This window comes from Cydia strobilella, chromosome 10, assembly GCF_947568885.1.
Source record: "Cydia strobilella chromosome 10, ilCydStro3.1, whole genome shotgun sequence".
In the NCBI taxonomy this organism is placed as follows: Eukaryota; Metazoa; Arthropoda; class Insecta; order Lepidoptera; family Tortricidae; genus Cydia; species Cydia strobilella.
The window spans coordinates 5,356,234-5,380,859 of NC_086050.1; the positions used below are offsets into that span (position 1 = coordinate 5,356,234).

Consider the following 24,626-nt stretch of genomic DNA (forward strand, 5'->3'; position numbering starts at 1 on the left):
TCAAATAGGTACAATGCCCTTCATAAGATTGTTTTATATGACATGTACAATTGTACATAGGTATGATGTTCCAGTCTAGAGGGAAAACTAGGCCTTGTTAGGTATCTACGAAGTCTCCTTTATTCACACTAAAATTAATAATTCACCCAACTTTTGCGTCAATTATTAATTTTAGTGTGAATAAAGGACACCTCGTAGACTCTACACGTTACCTTACTCCGTTTTATAACGCTCTATCTATTAATCCATACTAATTATTATAAATGCGAAAGTGTGTCTGGCTGTCTGTTACCTCTTCACGCTTAAACCGCTGAACCGATTTGGTTGAAATTTGGTAGAGAGGTAGTTTGAGTCGCAGACGAAGTCGCGGGCAAAAGCTAGTTACTAATAATGCTAAAAGTTAAACGTTGATAGTTTCCTTATCTAAACTAGCCACTAATATTAACGTTCGCATTTAAATAAATAGCTAGCTATTGCGCTACTGAAACTTTAATGTCTGGTATAATGCCTTAACAAATTGCGGACGAAAAGTCGATAGTTTGCTTAACTAAGTGAAAAGGAAACCTGCAAAGGTTGCCAGCAATGAATTACGGACCTGTTGCCGCTATTTGCCTCTTATCGGTAAATAAAGGGTGGCTGTTGGGCGTAATGTAGTTTGTCTGATTTAGGACTTATACACACCATTTTTAACAGGTATTCCAGTAAAAATTGCAGAAAAATACTAATGAGGATTTTCTTGATAATAGGACCGCCTATTACGAGATTCCAAGTCAGACGCACAGTAGATACCTAAGCTACTCACTGCTGGAGGTGTGTTCAGATTTTAAAAAACATACATAATTTACACCATGTTTGTATCTTGTAGTTAGATGTGTATATCCATACTAATATTATAAATGCGAAAACGTGTCTGTCTGTCTGTTACCTCTTCACGCTTAAACCTGAACCGATTTAGTTGAAATTTGGTACAGAAATAGTTTGAATCCCGGGGAAGGATATAGGGTAGTTTTTATTCCAGAAGTCATCCTTTAAGGGGAGGTAGGGGGGGGGGATAGTAGAAGTTTATATGGGGAATCGATAAAAAGCAGATTGGATAAAAATAAGCTACCCAAATTACCAACTCCACGGAGACGAAGTCGCGAGCAAAAGCTAGTATTCAGATAAAATTCGTTTATTTAACGTTAGCCACAGCCAGCAAAATGTTTTCGTACACTTGTATGCCCTCGACGAAGACCTGCAACGGTAGATGTTCGTCACTCTGATGTGGCATTGGTGGCACTCGTCTCATGGGTGAGAAGTTGAGCGCTGGGCAGTGTGCGCGCAGGAACCGCGCGTCTGTCGTGGCCGGCATTGTGCGCTGGATTATCGGGATGCTCCTGGAAAATGGAAAAATCCATACTAATCCATACTATCCATATTAATATTATAAATGCGAAAGTGCTGTCTGTGTACTACCTCTTCACGCTTAAACCGCTGAACCGATTTAGTTAAAATTTGGTATACAGATAGTTTGAGTCCCGGGGAAGGACATAGGATACTTTTTATCCCAGAACTCACCCCTCAAGGGGGTGAAAAGGGGGATGGAAATTTGTATGGGGAATCAATAACCGCTGAACCGATTAAGATGAAACTTGGTATGGGGATAGTTTGAGCTGTGGGAAAGGATATAGAATAACTTTTATCCCCGAAATCATCCCTTAAGGGTGTAAAAAATGGGGTGGAAATGTATAGTGTGGACCAATTTGGGGGTGAAAAAAGGATGGTTTAAAAAGGAGATTTGTTTAGGAATTAAGGTACCCAAATTACTAATTCCACGCAGACGAAGTCGTGGGCAAAAGCTAGTTAAGTATAAATGCGAATGTCTGTCTGTCTGTTACCTCTTCACCCTTAAACCGCTGAACCGATTTAGTTGAAATTTGGTATAGTGATAGTTTGAGTCCCGGGGATGGACATAGGATACTTTTTATCCCAGAACTCACCCCTTAAGAGGGTGAAAAGGGTGATGTAAGTTTGTATGGGGAATCATTAATCGCTGAACCGATTTAGATGAAATTTGGCAAGGAGATAGGTAGTTTGAGTTGTGAGACTTGTAAGGAAGGATAAAGAATAGTTCTTATCCCTAAAATCATCCCGTATGGGTGTAAAAAGGGAAAGGGGGTGGAAGTTTGTATAAGAAATCAATAATTTCTTTAAAAAAGGACTATGACTTTTATCATTTAGCTATTCGGAAGAAACAAAGAATGTTTATGCATTTTGAATAGCCATCCCTTTGGGGGGTGAAAAGGGGGTGGAAGTTAGTATGGGTAATCAATAAAAAGCGGTTTGGCTAAAGCTACTTAATTATAAATGAGGAACCAAGTTCAAACAAGTGGGCTGGTCATAATTGCTCTGTTGTCATAATTACCAGAAACCGCAGCGTAGGAAGGGCCTCAACCGAAGCACAGTCATTGGATTCCAGAGGAGAGGCAAAACTGTACGAGAGCCAAAATCATCTAATCTATTTAAACTATTAAAGTATCTACCTAAAATAACCTCTTTCCTACAGGGGACAAAACAAACTATATATTGTTTTGTCAATGATGTCAAGGGCGTGATGACTGTTAGGAGCTCAGGGCGTGATGACTGTTAGGAGCTCTCAAGGCTCTCAAAGGCTTTTATTTTAACTTGACTCGTTACTTACATGCTCTCCATTGCTCTTTTCATAGCAATCCAATAAGCGTTACTCTCGTCTATTCTGGTGGGAGCTACGTGTGGCTCCTTGGACTCGAACTCGACGGTCACTCCGCTGCCAGCTTCTTTGCACCATCGGTTTATCTATCAATGAAAAAATTGTGTGATGTTAAAACTTACTACTGATCTTAAAACTTTATCTTTACGAATACAAAAGGACAAAGGTGTGAAGTGCTTTGCCGCACGTCTTGTCCACGTTGCGGGAATAACTAGTTATGATTCTTTGTGTTTCTGGGATAACATCGACACGTAGGTAAATGAAACTTTTTGCGACACAAATAGTGTTTACTTTTAAATTAATGTTTCTTTACATAAATCTTTTATTTATTTAAACAATAGACCGAATTGAAAAGTTGGAATACTATAGTAAAACATAGAAATTAAAATTTAGAAAAGTAAGTGTGACTAGATTGTTTAGTCCAAGTAAGTACGTAAGCAATACCGGGAGTTAATTGTTTTTTTTGCCTAATTGTACAGAGCCATTAGAGATAGCACTCATCGGCTCACTTTATTTTTCACCTACTTGTCAAAGTATTTTATTTTTATTAAAAAAATACGCTCTGTATTTAACAGTTGGCAGAATTAAACTCGACTATTGTGTACAGAATATGTTACAGGCGGATTTGGCTTAAAATATTGACATGCTTTACATTACCATCTTTTCAAATAATTCATGGTTGACCGTTGTGGCCAGCCGGACGTCGAAGGTAGCTGTAAACTTCTCTGGCGCTATGTTGGTGAGAGTGCCTCCCTTAAAGACAATAAATTATAATTATATTACGGATTATGACCTATTCTGCCTGTCGCAAAGAAGTCCGTGGATTCCTGAAGAAGCAGGAGGGTATGCGCTGCGGTTCGGTAGTATCGAGGTCTAAAGCCCGGTTCACATTTCTGTCGTGTTGTGTTGTGACGGGTATCGGTTTTATACATTTAATATGGTTTTTGCGTTCACATTTCTCTGATACATATCGCATCAGACAAATGTGAACGCAACCATATTAAATGTATGAAACCGATATGCGTCACGATACAACACAACACGACAGACAAATGTAAAATCGAAATTCGAAATTTCGGTATCTGCTGCTCTATCGCTTCTTCGGACCTCGTGTTCCTCATCTGTAAACTGTAGTTTTAGAAAACTAACGAACTAGGTATGCTCCTCGTGTTTTAGAAAACTAACGAACTATTAATAATAGCAAGAATAGGCATCAGTTGTTAAAATTGTTGAACTATATTATGTAACAACCATAATTAACAGCGTCGCAAAGAGCGTCGACAGAAATGATTATCATGTCACATGCTGTCTGTTTACCATGTCAAATAGCCCCCTAGGTAAATAACTAAAATAGATTCTTACTTTTATGAAAAATCCAATCATCTATCCATTGTACCAGACCTACGTACAAATGTAGTTTCTATTGTTTCAATTGTAATACAGTATAATTTCAATGGCGTACCTATCGATAAATTTATTACTGTAATGAATGTCGAATACCGCGACATTGTAGTAATTTATTTAAGCGTTGGTAAGTACAGCGATACAATTAAACCACAAACTATTACTACACCTGTGCTGAGAATATGAAAACTATTAACAATGTACTTAATCATTTTTTATCACTACTTTGAAAATATACCTACTATATGTTTGCCTTTAAGTTTTTGTCTACGTTATATTTACACATTGGATAAAATTACCATCTATGGAATGAAATTGAAAACTGAATATTGATAGCAATGTTACTGGAAAGGTCGATTTTCTCGAAGTAAATGTGGATTTAACAACATGAATATATTTATCGTAAATGAACTCACAACTATTCTAGTACCTCGCGAAGTTCACCTATTATCCAGGTACTAAAACAGCTCCGCGTAGGTGCTATAACTTAACCGCAATTATCTGGAACGTGCCTGGAGCACCCTGCCACCCAGTCCTCAGTAAAAACACAGAGCGATATGCATTCAGATTTAATTGTAGACTGAAATACTTAGACTGAACGTGAAGTAGCTTTTTGAATTATTCAAGGGAATTTCACTCAGTTTTGTTTTCGGTAAAACTTTGTTCTTTAAGTGTTTTTGATGGGCCGACTTTTGTCTACAACAAACGCATCAAATTTTTATAAACATTTATGTATTGAGTTAATAATATTTGTAAATATTTCGATATACTACCACTTCCATTGAAATACGTACTCATACCTTCCTTGCTTTAACTCAACTACGCTAAGACAGGAAACAACATAGATTATTCCTATTTATATTATACTTAAATTCGAAAGTACCTAAGAACTCTGTCTGTCTGTTACCTCTTCACGCTTAAACCGCTGAACCGATTTAGATAATATTTGGTCCATACCAAACCCCCAATAGATAGTTTGAGGCCCGGGGAAGGACGTAGGACAGTTTTTATCAATCATCATCATCCCATGCAGACGAAGTCGCGGGCAAAAGCTAGTCGATTATAAATATAGGGATGCTTATGCAAGTATTCTATGTATGTAGGTATACAAACTTCGAGCTTGGTGAGGTTAATGGTGGTAATGTCGCCGATGGTAAGGCTCCAGTCGTCCACCAACTGTTGGCGGTACTTGTCTCGTAGCTCCATGAACCTGTTAATTACGTGTCGCACCTGAAAACAGTACAAAGTTACAGATATCCGGCTTACAATGTTATACGTAAATTCACAACAAGTGCGTGGTGAGGGAAATTAAAGCGATGATTACGCTAACGTTTGTCAGTATGGAACTTTTGCGGACTCAATTTTTTTATACACCTACAAGCTTAAATAATTAAAATTTGTCGTATACCTAAGTGGGCGCCACTGATTCGTACAAACAAACGATAAAATGTATCTGTGGCAAATTGGTTGAATGCATGGATGTAAGTTACCTACATCTATGGTTGAATGTGCAAATACTACATTGATATTATGAACGATGACACTCGCAAAATAATTTGCTAAAATAAAAAGCTTTGTTCTTACGCGAAAAAAGTGAGATCTTACGTTCGTAAGGTGATAAATTTTTGGCCGGTACTGCAGAGTCACTCAGGCCCGCTGCAAATATTATTTTTATTCATGTTAGCTAATACATCAATCAATCCCCTGGCTTGTATCCCTATTCGGGGTCAGCCCTCCTGATACTTTTTCGCCAAACTTGGCGGCTTTGCGTCATTTCTGGCGTTAAGCCCGTCGTCAGCAAGTCTTTTTGGACTGTCTGTATCCAGGTGGTTGGTGGGCGGCCTCTACCTCTTTTGCCTTCTTCTATGGCCAGTACCTCTCGAGTCATGTGGTCTTCATTTCGGCGCATTACGCTGGTTCGGCGCAGGCGGTTTTCTTGCATTTTATGCGGTATTTCAGCCACTTTGAACGACCCCCGGATGTATCTATTTTGGATCCTGTCTAGTCTGGTCACACCCCCAGCCCATCGAAGCATTTTCATTTCGGTGACATGCATTTTTTGTTCTTCCTGCTTTCGAACTCCCCAGCACTCGGATCCATACAGCAAGGCCGGCCTGACCGCTCGCTTATACCCGGAACCCTTGGTCTTAATAGGTATTTTTGCATCACAGAGAACGTCGGAGAGCGATCTCCACTTGAGCCAGCCAGTTTTGATTCTATTGGATATGTCATCCTCCGTGTTTGCTTTGATGTTGACTACAGATCCCAGGTACTTAAATTCCTCTACTTGGTTTAATGGTGTACCTTGGATAGTCGGTGGTGCTTGATTGTTGCTCTTTTTCCCAGAGAAATCGCAATGCATGTACTCAGTCTTTTTACGACTAACCCGTAAGGCACTGCTTTCTAAGGCTTTTAGCCATCTGCTCATGTTTATTTGGATTTCCGGTAGTGATTCCTCAATTAGAACTACATCGTCAGCGTATAAAAGTGTCCATGGGGCTGGTTTTTGGAGATCTTTGGTGATGTAGTCCATAACGATGTTAAAAAGCAGAGGGCTGAGAGCGGATCCTTGGTGCACACCGACTCTGACCTCAAAACTGTTGCTTACACCTGCTGGTGACACCACTCGCGTTGTTACGCTGTTATACATGTATTGTATGATGCTGATGTATTGCTCTGGTATCCTTAGGTTAGCTAATACATAATAGCTAATAAAAGTATTTTATTTTTATTTTGCATTTTACACAGTTCCGACAACTTTCAAACAACCGAAATTATTTCAATAGGGCCAGACAAAATGTATCTCTTTATTTTCTAATGCTTCTTAATGATTATGGGCATGGTTGGTTAATACAGTCTGATTAGATTTTTTTTTCAGAAAAAAAATCTATTTTTACCTGAAAAATTAACAAGGTACCTATCTCAATTTTAAGTATTACATAATTACCTGTTTCACTAGCCTACGGTAATCGCTTACCATCACACGGGCCGTATTCTTGTTTGCCACCGATGCGGTATAAACAAGAAAAAATCCGTTAATGTGTTCCCAAGCAATTTGTGTCTTTAAATAGGGCTGCAAATCATGTCTCATCTCTTAGGAAGAACCGTCCCTCAAGCGTTATCTCGAGATAATCGTGTCAAGCACTCGCCCTTGTGGCCAGTACTTAGCAGTTAGCCTTCTGCCGCTGTAGCTGTCTTGTTAACAGATTGTTATATCGGATCGTAAAACGACCGATTTTGTCGTTAATACCCTTATGTATCCTGTCCATAACCTAACAAATATTTACATATTTCTCATTCTCAAACCTTCCTCATAAACACGTATTATAAAAAATTGTGTTAGCTATTACTAGTGGCCTGGCCTTTTCTCGAATGTCTTTGAGAAAACGATTTTCGCTCATGTCGTCTCGGATATAGGTACATATATTTGGTATCAGTGCATTAAGTATGATGTCCTGAATACAAATATATGAGATGACAAGCCCGAAAGTGGTCGGGGTAGTTGCTGTGACCTCATAAAATCGGCAGTACAAACTTTTTTCACAACATATAGTTTTGTTCAGGACATCATACTGAATGCATTAATACCATATTCACCCATATCCGAGACGACATGAACGAAAAGTAACCTAAAGCCTGTTCGGCTACGCTACGCTACTATACTCGTAACAACAATAAGTAAGCCTTTATTCGAAGTGTAAGCCTAAATTAAACCTAATGTAGGAGTGCAGAAGTGAATTGGACACGAGAGTTTTTAGAAAATGAAACGAACAGTATGAAAGACACAATTTACATGAAGACACGCGGCACTAACGTACAGTCAGCTGCAGAAAAAAGGTACATAAAAATTTGTATGCAAAATTCCTTAGCAATATCATTGCTGACTGTGCCTACATCAAACTATTTTTTATGTAGCAGAAACGTCTGCGAGCGTTATTCCAAATTTTTTTAATTAAACGAAAAATGGAAAAATTTACATCTACCTGTAAGAATTGATTTTAAGTTAACGGGCACTGGAGTCTCAAATGAAGACTAGGCCTCCGTGGCTCAGTTGGCAGAAGCGATTGGACCGGTGTTCCAATGGTTCCAAGGTTCGAGTCCTGCCGGAGGTGTAAATTTCTCCATATTTAAAAAAATTGTACGTACATCATCCAATTAATGTTTGTGATTTCTCTATGTAATTTTTATTTGTATGTTTCAAATATATGATTTTTAGATTGAAAATAAAACGGAATTAATAGTAGTTATTCAAATTTATAAACTATTTCCCTAAGTAGACACTTAGGTACGAGTAAATCGTAATGGGTGAACGTAGGAGATAATTCTCTTCATTGGCGCAATAAACACAGACGCGACTGGCTGTGCGCCAGTTTAATAACTGCGCTTCTAACTCTATTACTTTAGTATATTATATGATTATTACTTGTAAATAGCACACATATGATCATGCAAGCTTCTGCCCGCGACTTCATCTGCGTAAAACGATGATGTTTGGGACAAAAATTATCCTACATCCCTTCCCCAGATTCAAACAATCTGCATACCTACCAAATTCCATCTAAAGCGATTCAATGGTTCGTCAAGTGATAACAGGCAAAGTTAATTTCGCATTTTTCCAATCTCTATTTACACATACGTTTGCTGCTAAACTTGTGATACCAGCTGTCATACTTATTATTCCTTGCATAGTCTTCAAAATAACCTAGGAATCTAGTTTAATCATACGGGATGAATTATTAGGCAAGTAAACTATTTGAGGGCAATTAAACCCCGAGTAATAGTTGGCTTATAGACCCAGACAACTGAATAAACCAGCTGGTAAATAAACGTATTTAAAACTCAAGTGACATTTTATAGGTACTAATACTAAATATAAATAAGAAAAACTTTTATCTGAGTAATTTTTTGCGGAATTTCACTGCACAGACGAGGCACGTACCTTTTCGCCACTATTGTCTGGGAGCAGCATAGAACCATGTCCTGCTGTTCCAGTGCACACTATCTTTATTTCTGAAAATAAAATAAAAGTAGTTATAAAAACAAAATATGTACCTATATCACTGCTGATAGTACGGTTCACAAAACGATTTACAGATTATTAAATTAATCGTTGAAATCACATCGAAATGTGTGATCTAAATCAATAAGATAGATATTAGATATAGAGAGAAGATAGATATAAATATATTTTAGATTTTATATATTTTTAGGCGAAGGTGTATGTATATCACAAAGGCTTTTAAAAGTGTTAACAATCGATATTACCAAAGCGAGATATAACTCCGTAATAGATGGATACAGTCTAAGGAAAAAACGTGCCTCGAAAATTTGATTCTCGATCAGATGTCGCTACTACCTTTGGCCTACTCTCGTATAGAGGGCGTTGCCGGTTTCGTTTGTTATTTAACAATTTTAACACATATCAGTGAAAGAACATGGGTCAAAATAATAAAAATAATTAATGCAAATAAAAAAAAAACAATCTTTTTATAAATCTTCATTTTTAGTTTTAAAGTGTGTCGATAGATGGCAGTGAATTTACTGTGGTTACAAAATTTACTATGACAGTACCGCTCTATAATATTATATCCTCTTTGATATTACCTTTCAAAACAGTGGATCAATATATTTTAGGTGTTCCAAGTACACAAGCTGCCCTCGTAAGGCGAGTTACTTGGCGCAGTCGGTAGGATGAATAAGTAATGTAATGCGCTCCTCTTCATTGCGCTGCTTACTGCGGGCCGGTCCGCATTGCTCGCTACTTTAATTATATCTCATATTTAAATATATAATTGCTGTTTGTCTGATTCATAGTAGCATTGCAGTTATTATGAGCTCGTTAACAATTGACATCAAATTCACATTCAACACATCAATCAATCAATTCATCAATTTTTTTACACCGGTTGAAACTTTAATCGATATACCATATTAATGTTTATTGTGGTCGTAATATTTTTAAAGGTAGGCCAGATAATCAGATGAAGCATGCAAATAACATTAAATTTATATAACAATTTATAAATATCTGTATTTTTGTCTGTACATATGTGTATTTAATTTCCCACAGAGCGGAATGATTATCAATAAAGATTATTAAAGGAACCCTTGGAAAAAATAGGAATGTCAATTTTATCAGAGCCTATATGCACGCTTTTACAACAGGGCAATGAGCTTTAAATTTTCAAATTCTGTTAAATACTTAATATTGTTAATAGGAAAATAATATAATAATAAAATATTAATATAAATATTTCCCTATTAGCAATAATAATTTCTCCATGAGCTAATTCCGCCCATGCACTCCATGAATTACTCCCGGATTCGGTGTCGGGGACACCTATATTCTTGGAAAGTTCAACATGTGCTAGCGTAAAGTAAATTATTGCATGATACCCGAGGAAAGTTATGTGTAGTTTCCAATATGAACTTTGTGAAACTTGACGGGTTAGTAATTATGGTAATAAAATAAACTGCAGAAGAAAATCACCTTCACAAACTTTAACCTTTTTTTTACGTTAGTTTGATCGTTTTTTTAGGGTTCCGTACCCAAAGGGTAAAAACGGGACCCTATTACTAAGACTCCTCTGTCCGTCTGTCTGTCTGTCACTCATGAACCGTGATAGACAGACAGACAACCTTATGAGCTGGGAGTTGTTATGTGTATGTGTTGAAATTTTCACAGATGTATTTTTGTTGCCGCTATAACAACAAATACTAAAAAGCACGGAACCCTCGGTGGGTGAGTGCGACTCGCACTTGTCCAGTTTTTTTTAATTTATACTTTTTATTTAGTGTCGTATTGGACATAAGTAGTGTAGTTAATTTTTAGTTAAATTATTTAATTGGATTCAATGTTATAAATAAAGCTCTAACTGCTAAGAAAAAATTCAACTACACCTACACCATACTAGAAAAACACGCTAATAAAACATTTGAATCATGCATTGAAATGAGGACCCTAATAAAATCTGTCGGCACTGTGGAATGCCACAATAACAATATTTTAGCAAAAATAACTTTTATGAGATCCAGTATTCTGGGTCCGTAACAGCAGCCTTGCGAATCTTGCGATTGCTCGAGAAAATATCGAATAACAAAATGTTATTCAGCTTGTTTCGATTTCTTATAGCTAGGTATAATTTTACTTGGTTTATGTAAGTGAAGCGTGGATTTGTAAGCTGTATATGTTGCAGTATATTTGTGTGAGCTTTGATTTTGTAGGTGGCTTATTGAGAATTCTAGAAAAAATAAAAAAAATACGGTTCAATTAATTCCCCCCCGATTACAACCCCGGGTTAGTGCCGTTAGTGGGATGGTGCAAGTGGCGTTAAGAAACATTGTTAATGAAGATTCTCCTAAACCTAGAATAATAATAAAAAAGTTACAAGCAAAAAGTACTCTATAAATATTATTTACATACGTATAGCGGAAAGTTGTTACTACTACTACTACTACTTAATGGCGCAGCGACCCAAAATGAGTCTTGGCCTCCGACACGAGTATACGCCAGTCGTCTCGATCCTGTGCCATCTCCCGCCAGTTATCGGCATGGAGAGCGCTCAAATCTACTCCAACAGCATCGCCCCAGCGATACCTGGGACGTCCGACCGGCCTCCGCCCCACCTGGCGTCCAAGGTACGCCCTTTTAACGCCGCGATCCTCCTCCATTCTCAAAACGTGGCCGAACCAGCGGAGACGGTGAGCTTTTGTCTCGCCTATAATGTTGGGTGCAGCCACATGATCTTCAATTTCGACGTTTTTTCGGAGTCTAAAACTGCCATCTTCCCTTCTTGGAAAGTTGTTAGCAAAAGTAAATAATAACGGCTTAGTAACTCGCAAGGCCAAGAAGGTGTAGTTAAACGGGTGACAGTCACGCTCTTGAAGGTCATAATTACTAAGGGTTGTGTTGTGGTGGCGCGTAATGTCACAGAATAAGTAATAGTGGTAATGTGTCGGAAATGGATTGTCTGCGCGTGTTATTATAACTTTCATAATTCAAGTAAGTAAGGTAAGTCATATACTACCTATTCAGGTAGATAAGAAGGTATTACCATAGAGTAACTGATACTAGAGCGTTACTGTCATAGTAAATTTTGTAACCCCAGTAAATTCACTGCCATCTGTCGACACACTTTAAAACTAAAAATGAAGATTTATAAAAATACGATAGAATGTATTTAAATATAGATAAATGATTTTTTTTTTTTGTTTTAATTATTTTTATGATTTTGACCCATGTTTTTTCACTGATATGCGTTAAAATTGTTAAATAACAAACGAAACCGTCAACGCCATTTATACGACTGTAGGCCAAAACTAGTAGCGCCCTCTGAACGAGAATCAAATTTTCTTGATTTTCGAGGCACGTTTTTTCCTTAGACTGTATCCATCTATTACGAAGTTATATCTATCTTTGGTATTACTTACTGCAAAATTATTTGAAATATCCTTATCCCTGATAAAAATAGTTAGGATCTTCAATGATCTTCATACTTATGTTGCGTAGGATAGTCTGCTACTACTGTGGGGTCAAAAACGTTCGGAAAAACCAGCGACTTTTCTGTGGACGTTACTAAAATTAATGATTTAGAATTTAGATATATTATATTTTTCTCTGACTACCTATTGTCAAATAACTTTAAAAAACTTGATGATTTTTACATGCCTATAAGGATAAAGTAAGAAAATTAGCCTTTAAAGTTTCTTTATTTTAAGACGTTTTAACCTTGTAACCAGAGGGCCTACCGGGAACCACGTTCGACGTGTTGCCTTTCTGTGGCACTTGTAAATTCGTACGTATGTGTGACAGGGAGGCAACACATCGAACGTGGCTCGCGGTAGGCCCTATGGTGATTAATCCGGTCGTCCGTCAGCTCAACCAGCCACGTCACGGGCTAATTATTTCAAAATCACCTTCCTCGTTGTTCTATCGTGTGTTAAGGTTTTGTTTACACACCAAAAAAAGGAATAGTTATTTGTTATGCAAGGCAGCAAAGTGGTTATTTGGCGTGAGTGTTGAAATTGAAAGCTGAGCGACCGAAGGAATCTAAGATTGAACCATGAGCGTAGCGAGGCTTTCAAGACACGAGACGCCAAATAATTTTGCAGCCGTGCGGAACACACAACTTTTCACCTCACTACAGCGAGGAAAATGCGAGATGCAATCAAAAAAAACATTTAAATTTGCCCTCTATTTAACATATCAAATTTAAGACATAACACACTCAAATCCAAACAAAATAAACAAGAGAAACACACATATTCATAGTGTTCGGAATTTAAATGACTTTTGCACGCTAGCGGATAAAATAGACTTTTGCATGCAGATTTCGCGCTATAAACTGAGGTTTTCCGAGCGAGTGAGGTGAAAAATTAGTTTAGAGTACTTAGGTACTAATAAAATTTAGAAAAACATTACGTTTATAAAATCACTATGGACTAGCAATTCAATTTATGAAAATCAAATATCTTATGTTTTAGTTTATAGTTAACTTAAGTGAGTTGTTATTGATCTAGCTCGTTATTGCAGTAGGTATTGGTAAGTATGAGTATTCAATTCTTTAATCCTGACTTTTCCTTTCAACAGAGGAAAGTGTATAATTTTCTCGTTGCTCTCCGCTGTAGGTATAAGTAGAAAAGAAAACCGTAAAACAACAAACTCTACGAATTAATTCTTAAGCGTTAATTAGTTAATGCAAGTCAATTTCCGCCGATGCCACAGGGCCGTTTTGCTCGGTACAACTTTAAGCCGTAATAATATTACTGAAACCGAAGTTCAAAGGGAACAAACTTTGCTCATCTGACTTCTACAAGTGATAAACTTTTGGTTAAAACATTACGGTTTACATTATTTCTACTAATAATATAAATGCGAAAGTGGTGCTGTCCGTTTTTTTCTTTTCTCCCAACTATACGGCAAAGCAAAAAAAGGGTTACGATTATAGGAATCTTCGTGTTTGTGGTTGCCCGGAGAGGGACATGGATATAATTTTTAGGCAGCAGGCAGTCATCTAACAATTTTAATGTTTGAAGGATTGTAACTTGGAAAATTAACAATAGGGAATATTACGTAAAACTCTGCGTAGAGGGCATTACTAATAAATAAATAAATAAATATTATAGCACATTCTTACACAGATTGACTAAGTCCCACGGTAAGCCTAAGGAGGCTTGTGTTATGGGTACTCAGGCAACGATATATATAATATATAAATACTTAAATACATAGAAAACACCCATGACTCAGGAACAAATATCTGTGCTCATCACACAAATAAATGCCCTTACCGGGATTCGAACCCAGGACCATCGGCTTCACAGGCAGGGTCACTACCCACTAGGCCAACCCGGTCGTCGAATTACTAGCACAATCACAGGGCCTACCGCAAAATACGAAAATCGAAAGTTCGGATTCTGCCTCTCTATCACTCTTGCCTATTCGATCGATAGAGAGGCAGATAACGAAATTTCGATTTTCGCGTTTCGCGGTAGGCTACCTGCTACCTGTAAACAAACCGCCTTGATGCATCAATGTCATAGTGAAAACTTGTCAAAAAACTGTTTAAGGCCTAGTATCTAGGTATGTTACTCTATGGTTTAGTATGTGCACTAGTGCTGCACTCTGGCGGCAGAACATTGCAGTAATACTTCCTATATTGTACCTACATGTTAGAGTTAGACCAAGAAAAGTCTGCAACGATTTTGATAGCACACGCAGTGCAAGTGTTATTTCAAACGTCAAACTTCTATGAAATTGCACTGCGTGTGCTATAAAAATAGTTGCAAACTTATCTTGGTCTAACTGTTTTTCAAATTTACATTTTTGATCACGAAATGAGGCATGAAATAATTTTTAAAATACAATAAATCATATAAGTTTGCATGGAGTTTATATGGGTTACATAGCCATATCGCTAACTGCCCGTTATACTAACAAGACAAAGAGCCACCTCGAAACTGACGGTTATTTCACTTCAGGGAATAAACTGTTCCGTTATCTGTAGTTAAAACAATGCTCTTATGTGCTACTTGGCACTTATATAGCAGTCCTTTGAAGTAATAGAAAGTTTACCAACTTTTTTTAAAACTTTTGTTGGCAAAGTTATGCTGTTATGCTAAGGATTTATTTTTTCGCAATTAATCACTCTTAGCGCCACTTGCACCATCCCACTAACCCGGTATTTTATTTTTCATTTATGGAAAACTCTTAATACACATTACACAGTATTAGTATTTGTATATCTTAAAAATCGTATGATTTTATGAATAAGCCATAAATTTACTTAATCTTCATAGAGTAGGTGCTATTTATTTGACGTGTTTCTCATCCTAAAAAAGTATCGTAGGTACAAACGTTACGAGAAGGTAATCTTTGCCTGAGCGCTGCCCCCGGTCCATACTTCGTAATACTGATGCACTGTAACGACGGCAAATGACTCCCTTCTTCTAAAAAAAACCACAGACAGACATAACAAACAGATCGTTCAGTGGGAACCTCGCATTCAGGCCACGGCGCGACGCCGTCGTGGAGATCTTCTGCGACGCTGCGGCGTTTCACAGTGACGACGCCGTGCCGTGAGCATATGGCCCACTCACGCCACTTGGTTTTCTAGCCGTTGAAGATCAGGAACTCTTCGACGGCGTTGAAGAGGTTGCCGTCTAGTGCGAAATCCTCGTTCAGGCGATGGTAGGCCTCAGTCTTCAAGAACACAGTACTTACGCCACTTGGTCTTCTCCCCGTTGAAGACCAAAAACTCGTCGCCGGCGTTGGACAGTCCCTCGTCTATAGTCCGAAACCCACGTTCAGGCGGTGGTAGGCCTCCGTCTTCAATAACACAGTACTCACGCCACTTGGTCTTCTCCCCGTTGAAAACCAGGTACTCTTCGCCGGCGTTGGACAGTCCCTCGTCTAGAGCGAAACCCACGTTTAGACGGTGGTAGGCCTCGGTCTTAACAAACTCTCTCATGCCCTGTTCGCCACCTTTTTCTTCATCTAAAACAAGCAAAACATCATTTAATTTGCTACCTAATTCTGTTCCTGAATGTACTGTACGCCAGAATACGCCCGCCTTAAGAGAATAATGGGAGATTACTGCTCCATACAGACGTAGACCCAAATTTTCCTCTCTCTTGTAATATTTAATAAAAACAAACGTTAAATTGTGTAATACCTTATACCCTAATATTTTCTGTTATGGCGCCATTCATATATTACGTAAGACGATTTAGGGAGGGGGGAGGGGGTCGAACATGTCATATTTTTTACAAGTAGGTTGGAGGGGGTCTTAATAGTTCTTACGTAAGATCACAAAGATGCGAAAATTTTAAAATTTGTATTAAATTATGGCGTATAAAGTAATACTTCCACAGTCTATGCTATCAAACACGGTGCAATTAGTTTACACGGACTCCAGTAGTTACAAATAAACGTTCCAAAAATGATTTTTTTTTCAAAACTAAAACAAACCAAACGTGTATATATTTTTCCGTCAGATTCTTACGCAATACATGGGGGGTTGGCCTATTCTTATTTTTTGTTACAAAGGGGTGGGAGGGGGTAAAAAATCGTCTTACGTAATAAATGAATGGCGCCTTTGTTAATGTCCACAGAAGGCTAAATTTGTATAGAGAAGCGTTTGTGAGCCCACTCGTCCACTTTCCTCTTAAGGTCTACTTTTTCGTTCCTCCGCAATTTACAGTGCCCCTGCGTTAGAAAGATCAAAGCACTTACACCAGCCCGTTCCAGGTCGTTACAAGTCCTTTATAGCCAGCTCCTAATGTCCCTTCTAGTTTATTCAGATTATTTTGAAATCTTATTTAACTTCTTAAGTTTTTTTTTGTTAAACAAGTTATTGCTAATTTTAATTACGAATAATTACGTTACTGCATTTCTCTTCATTTTTTAATTAGGTATAACGGAAGTATAAAGTAAAGCAATAACTTTTCCCCTCACTAGCTCGGAAAGTTGTCTTTTATCCTTTAAAACAAGCGGGGAAAAACGCATTTTATCCACTAGTGGGGAAAGTAATTTGACCTTGGATGGAGCGTGTTTAAGTAGCTTGACAGATAACAAAACGTAAAACACTTATAATAATGGTTCGTTCGATATGAATTATCATTAAACAAATGGTTTGAGAATCTAATAAAAAATACCAAATTTAGCTTTATTTAATGATTTTATGTCATAAACCTTAAAGTTCCATAAGAAACGTTTGTTTTTTAATAATGATGTTAAATATAGTTCTGAACGCACAAGTTGACTCGATGCAATTACAAAACGCATCATTGACATTTCATACGTCAGAAATGTCAACATTGTCAACAAAATTTTTACTTAATAACTTCTCACGTAAAAATACAGAATTTCCAGAGTTTTTGTTATAATATTGTAAAAAAATTAGTGATTCCAGTGATAAAGATGATCTAACGCCAGTGGATATTGCACTTTCCTCGCTATAGTGAGGTGAAAAGTTTTGTGTTACACACGGGTGCAAATGTATTTTACTTCTCGTGTGTTGAAACACTCGCGGGTAAAATACAACTTTGCACCCTTGTATAACAAATAACTATTTCTGGCTTATGCGCTTGACCCGTGGAAGTCCGGCAGAATATAAACCACGTTTTGTTTATTAAAACATGCAGATTTGCATATTTCGAAAGGATGCGCCTAAATATTTACAGAACAAGAACCTGACGCAAAAACTCTGGATTCTAGGGCACTGTTTTCTGTCCTTTTCGCAAAATAATTTATTTCTTCGGGAGACACGCGATTTCTGTATTACGGCACTGCCTGAGCGTTGAGCTCGGAATTTAAAATACAATGCTTGCAAGTTGCAAGTGTAAGAAGACGCTACTTACAATTGAATCTTACTGAACATTTTTCTATCTCGTGAGATACTTAGCGCCACTTGCATTTGTAAACCTGTAGTTACCATGGTTACCAGTCCAATTTGACACTGGGTTAACGGTTTAACCGGTTAACCCCGGGTTAGTGAATGGTGCAAGTGGCCCTTAGTAGATAAATAGAGAAGAAAATAATACTAGGTAATGCATGGCTAATGGAAGTATATATTTACTTTAAGATGTACTGATGGTAAGGCGATAAATATACTTACCTAACGAACAAACATTGTCGCTAATATTGCTTGTATGAAACGATATTCAATTAAGTGTCTAATCTGTTTGCTTCTCCTAAATATGTCTAATTGGTATTGCTTGGAACCATCAAATATGTTCATAACACAAGGGCTTATCATGACTATGACACAAGTACCTACACCTTTCAAGCATAGCAGCGCTCTCAAGAACATTAACGTATGAAACTGACTAGAAGGTTAGAACAGCGTCCTCTTGAGTTTCGCGTCTAGATGCTGAAGACCCAGACTTTATTTGCTTTGGCGTGTGACAGACTTGGCACAAAGGAAACATGAACGGTCCTCTTCAGCCGCTTGCCGAGTACCATGAGCCCCCGCCATGCCCCCGCACTGTACCCAATAACCCAAAACCTAGTGTGGCGTCATCTATTTAGGTATTAACTTGCAAACCTGGCACGAATGAAAGATGAACGGTTCTTTTCAGCCGCTTCCCCTTGGCTATGAGACCGCGCACTGCCTCCAGGTGTTGAATGGAGGCCGACTTCATGTCCTGCGCGCCGCGTCCGTAGATCATACCGTCTTCTATCTCTGCTGCGAATGGAGAGTGCCTCCAAGTTCCCTAAAATAATCACAATAAACAATTCAGATGCTGCTATATTGTTTAACCGAATTTGAAAACGGGAGGTTATTATTTAGAAAATAACGTAATCAGGTTAAAAGTTCAAGCGTTTTGCTTGTTGTTCGTACAATACGAATATTTGAAACAAGATTAATAAATAAATAAATAAAAATAAATAAAACCTACCGCTTTAATGCGATATTCATCTTATAAGTATTCATATATTGCAAGCGATATTTTGATTCTAAGAACATCTTATGAATTACCAAATCTGACAGTTATGCTGCATTTATACTTATGCAGACATTTATATGCATTTATAAGACACATTTTCCCTAATTCAATCTCGCCGTGTTTTCATTTTTCTTGTATCACCTTTCAAAACCGTAAAATTAGTTTGAAGGAAGAAAATTACGAGTAGATTCTTAATTTAAAAGGACGTTCCATTTAAATAAAAAACTTTGTTACATTGATGATTATCTGAGGCAGGCGTCCCGAATACTCATTAAGGAATAACTAATAACACTGAATATACTTGTCAAGGTATTCTGGCAGATTTATCTTAAAATTACACTGGTCATAGGTACTGGAGGCATATTTAGCTCGATTAATCTAAATCTAATATATATATTGTTATTTATAATTAAAAACTGTAATAGATGTCATATATTAAAGAAAAAAAAAGAAAAATCTAATATAATTCTAAATCTAAATCATTGTTGTCTGATCTTACTTCTACCGGTACAACATATCCATATGCGATTTGAGCAGTATACCCTCCCAGGGTATAAGTACAGGATTAATTACCGACACCATATGCGTTTTTGTAGGTAATCTATGATAGCCTGTACCTTGAAGACGAAGTAATATGGGCCATTATTGTCTGATCTTACCTTTACCGGCACGATATCCATACGCGAGTGGAGCAGTATAGCCACACTAGCTCAGGTTGCAGACCGTCCTAGATTACCACTCAGCACGGGGTTGTTTAGTGACGTTATGTGCGTTTTTGCAGGCAAGATAAAGATAAAGATAATTTATTTGCATTAAATATTACCAGATACAACCTTGTACCTAAAGAAAGAAGTAATAGAGTTCACTATCATCTGGACTTACCTCTACAGGCACGGTGTCCATATGCGAGTTTAGCAGTATAGTCGGCAGCTCAGGTTGCAGACCTTCCCAGGTTACCACTAGTACGGGGTTCTTTGGAGACACTAGGTGCGTTTTTGCAAGCAAGCCTATGGCGGTCGCTTGGGCCGTGAGAAAGCTGATACTTTCGTCTGCAAAAGTAAGGTTATTTTTAATAGACTTGTACTGATTTAGAAGTTATTGAAATGAGGTTTTTAATACATCACATGTTAAATTAAGCCCATTATTTAATGGTCAAATCAATTCAATAAAAAATTTAAACACTTATACAATATAAAAAAGGAAACTGCCCTTATATAATAAATAAATTTTATCGTAGTATTCTCCGTTCAGTTAATGATTTTTCAAAATTGTTTTTTATATTAACGAGCAGTAAGTCCTCATAATCAGCAGCGCGGCAGCAGAAATTATATTACTTTTAAGTCCACGATTCGAGTCTAATGAAAGTAATGAATCATTAATATCAATTAATAAAATTCTATAAAATTCCGCTTGAATTGAATCTGTATTCAATGTAGCTTTGTATATTTCTTTTACCTTATTTAACCGAACCTTTTTAATCACTGAGAAAAAGTGCCGCAGTATACATTTTGATAAATAAAATGTGTTGTATTTTATTTTATTGTACGTTGAGCGTCCTGAACGTAACATAAATCCTCATTGTATTGTTACAGGAAAGACATTCGACAATAAAATGTAGAGACGATAAAAGTGTTAAAATATATTTTCCCAGAACTCGTATTCCGTTTGAACATGCTGGTAGCCTAATCGTGAGGTGCTTCCTAAGCGGAGGTGGGTTAGTTCAAACCTCGGCTCGTATAGGTACATGTGAGTTTCTTGAAACTATTGTACCTAACTACGAAATATGATTTGGTATACCAGTCGCAAGGAAAACATCAACATCATGCGAATAAGGGACTCATCTTAATGAAATTCCTTCTGAGTTAGAAATCAGACGACAGTTACTTTCGTAAAAGCGACTGCCGATTCTTTGAGTTAAGGTGCCGGGTTGACCTCTGGCTCTTTTACCGAGCCCTAACAAAGCCCGGACAGGGGCCTGTTTCACCACGCTGATAATTGACACTTGACACTGACATTTACCTGTGCATTTCCGGGTCAATAAGTAACGATGGTTGGTACCGTTTAAATATCTCCTTTTTTTAATTACGGAAATGGGATTTAATCGCTTAAAACTTAAGTTTTAAAATTATACCTCCGACGTTTCGAGAACGGCATTGTCCCCGTGGTCTCGAAGAAAGACCCGTCTCCCGTTAAATGCTATTTTCTTAATGAAAAATGTGTAAAAATCGTGAAATTTTAATGTAAACTTGTTCGACCAACCAATGTACCTACTGCTAATTGGCTACTTGACACATGTTAACAACGACATAATAACAAAATTTAGCTAAATGGATAGAAAATGAGCCATCCATTATAAAAAAAAGGGAAATTTAAAAATATATATTGAGATTATAAAAAAGGCTCAATAATCTCAAAAATTAAGTTTTTTTACTTTCAAAAAGAAAAAAAGAAAATGGTACCAATTTACATTTTATTGAAAAATAAATTGTATAGGTAACAACTTTATACATATTGCGTTTCTAAATATTTTTCGCTTTTTTTATCTTCTATACATTTAGGACAGACTACAGTATTGTAACGTCACATTACAATATGTAATCTAGTTCTTAGAGTCGTTTCAATCGTCGAGTGCGAGCGTCAGCTTTACGTAACTCTCATTTCTGACCGTCGTGTTACTATAATGCCATGAGTCCTATATAGTTGATACTCAGGAAAATCAAGTTCGATTGACATTATTTACAAAAAACCGGCCAAGTGCGAGTCGGACTCGCGCACGAAGGGTTCCGTACCATTACGCAAAAAACGGCAAAAAAATCACGTTTGTTGTGTGACAGCCCCACTTAAATATTTATTTTATTCTGTTTTTAGTATTTGTTGTTATAGCCGCAACAGAAATACATCATCTGAAAATTTCAACTGTCTAGATATCAATTCATGAGACGGACAGACAGACAGACAGACAGTCTTAGTAATAGGGTCCCGTTTTTAACCTTTTTTTTAACTTAGGGTACACTTTGGGTACGGAACCCTAAAAACTGTCAAGTAGCCAATTGTCACTGTTAGGCAAAGATAGATATAACTCCGTAATAGATGGATACAGTCTAAGGAAAAAACGTGCCTCGAAAATCAAGAAAATTTGATTCTCGTTCAGAGGGCGCTACTAGTTTTGGCCTACAGTCGTATAGATGGCGTTGACGGTTTCGTTTGTTATTTAACAATTTTAACGCATATCAGTGAAAGAACATGGGTCAAAATCATAAAAATAATTAATGCAAATAAAAAAAATCATTTATCTATATTTAAATACATTTTATCGTATTTTTATAAATCTTCATTTTTAGTTTTAAAGTGTGTCGACAGATGGCAGTGAATTTACTGGGGTTACAAAATTTACTATGACAGTAACGCTCTAGTATCAGTTACTCTATGCTGTTAGGTGACAATCAAGGGTCAGGTGTAATTATACAGAAAATATGGCATTATTTCACTAATGGTTTAACCTAGTGCAACAGTTTTATTGTACTGCACCAGGATCGATATCTCAACCACTTGCAGCATCTACAATTTACTCTCGTAACATCGCTTGACGTCTTGCAGGCAATTCAAATTTCGGCTTTAGTTCCGTGAAATAAGGTTGAATGTAGTCAACCCTTGTACCTAATGATGATTACGAAAATGTGTATACATAAACATATGTAGGATTTGAGTGTAATTAGTCCACACAATATGGCCTCTAATCAGAGACAAGTGTTGATTACATTGTTAAGGAAATAATAGATATACTAGCGACCCGCCCCGGCTTCGCACAGGTGCAATGCTGATGTGATGTATTATACATATAAACCGTCCTCTTGAATCACTCTATTTAAAAAAACCGCATCAAAATTCGTTGCGTAGTTTCAAAGATCTAAACGGCCCGGCCACGACATCGCGCGGCGGCGGCAGCGACGAGCGGCGGCCATAGGTTGGAGCGAGACACAGCGATCAGACCTTTCGTTCCCACCTATGGCCGCCGCTCGCCGCTGTCGCCCCGCCGCGCAATGTCGTGGCCGGGCCGTAAGCATACATAGGGACAGACAGCAGGAAGCGACTTTGTGATGTTACGTTTAAGACAATAGTAAAATACAGACAGTCCTCATTCTAACTCATGGAGCTACAAGGGGACATTCCAGAAGAATCTAAAAATGCTGAGGAAGCGTTATTTGTTCCAGTAATATTTCATGACTAAAACTGTTTTTGTAAAGTATTGTGTACCTTAGCTAATAAGTTGACTCTAAATTGTACAGTGATTGACTGTATACATTTTTTTTGAATAAATAAAATAGAATGACTTAAGCTTAGAATAAATTTTAAAGTGGAAAAATTACTGCCTTGGTTTAAGAAGTGTAACGCTCTTACGGTAGATACCGCTAGGGTCCCCTAGACCCATATAGTGGGAAGATTTGCTGACTATGGATGAGGTCTTGGCGGCTCAGTTGGCAGTGCGCTGGAGTATCGATCCAGAGGCCGTGAGTTCAAGTCTCACCCAAGGCAGTAATTTTTCCACTTTTAAATTTATTCTAAGCTTAATAGCATCGTCCGCAGACGTTTCTGAACTGCTTGTTAAAAAAAAAAAAATTACTTAGTTAACAAATTGGCAGTATATCCTCGAGCTGTACGCATTTGATAGAGGTAGCTGCTGCTACACAAAGCATTTCGTAAGCAACATTCTGGTTGAATGCCCCCAAGTAGGGAGGTACTACTTACCATAATTAACATCTGGATGCACGCATTTAACTCTCAAATAGTTTTGCAAATTAATTACTGCTGCATGCTTGGTATAATCAATTTCTACACTTGTCATTTCTAATTCGCTCTATTTGTTTTGTTAAATTACTATATGCGTGTTAATCAGTAGTTAACTTCAACAACAATCAGAGCAGAGTAAGCATTGTAACCACAGCAACCATTTATATTATTTAGTTTAAAAAGGAACAGCGCACACAAACAAAAGAAATACACAAAATCAAAAATTGTGTATCTCGAGTACAATATTGGGTTGTTTCCTTTGCCTGAGAATGACACAGTCATATTCGGATTTTATCAATTCAAATAAAAAAAGGAAACTTTTCCAATATAAACTTTACAGTACAAAGAAGGACCTCTTAACAATTTTTACAAACACACGCACCGAATATTATTGTAATCAATAATAAACAAAATTATTCTCCAATTTTTTTTTTCAAATACAACTGTGCAGTGTGCTTATACGATAATAGAATATAAATGTGACCCATTTCGTTTGTAAACGGATGCAACTTACGACCGTGTTCAATTGAAGAATGTAAATATAACCACAAAGTAGCAATGACAGTTTTAACTTGTTTAACGACGGCTTGTGACATGGCGAGCATATTTCCACTTTTGTATGAAAGTGGCGATGTCACCGGTAAACCGTTATATTCCTGTTATTTTTATTTTTTTTATGATGGCAGATAGGCTGTGTGTGGATAGGCAGGCGTTTGACCACGATCCCACCTGATGGTAAGTGATGATGTGGTCTACG

At 37.3% G+C, this 24,626-nt stretch overlaps 2 protein-coding genes across 2 annotated transcripts in view; one reads left to right on the forward strand and one right to left on the reverse strand.

Annotated features, from left to right (window-relative positions):
- The window catches only part of LOC134744681 (transmembrane emp24 domain-containing protein eca), a 351,400-nt gene that overhangs the window by 70,750 nt on the left and 256,024 nt on the right, over positions 1 to 24,626 (forward strand). The gene's annotated exons all lie outside the window — the stretch shown is intronic.
- On the reverse strand, positions 1,160 to 23,952 carry LOC134744623 (aminoacylase-1-like). Its single transcript, XM_063678501.1, has 9 exons — positions 23,828 to 23,952; positions 19,964 to 20,130; positions 18,679 to 18,847; positions 15,981 to 16,127; positions 9,072 to 9,142; positions 5,246 to 5,362; positions 3,386 to 3,481; positions 2,681 to 2,814; positions 1,160 to 1,376 (listed from the first exon to the last, which is right to left on the reverse strand). The coding sequence occupies exons 1-9, from the start codon at positions 23,922 to 23,924 to the stop codon at positions 1,172 to 1,174; spliced, it is 1,203 nt and encodes a 400-aa protein (XP_063534571.1). The 5' UTR covers positions 23,925 to 23,952; the 3' UTR covers positions 1,160 to 1,171.

Bases quoted from the DNA above. Each gene is read 5' to 3' on its own strand.
- LOC134744623 (XM_063678501.1), bottom strand. From the start codon at position 23,924: ATGACAAGTGTAGAAATTGATTATACCAAGCATGCAGCAGTAATTAAT. The intron at 18,848-19,963 runs GTAAGTCCAGAT...TGATTATTTTAG, and splicing joins TGGACACCGTGCCTGTAGAG to GGAACTTGGAGGCACTCTCC. The intron at 9,143-15,980 runs GTGAGTACTGTG...TTTTATTTTCAG, and splicing joins CGGGGAGAAGACCAAGTGGC to AAATAAAGATAGTGTGCACT.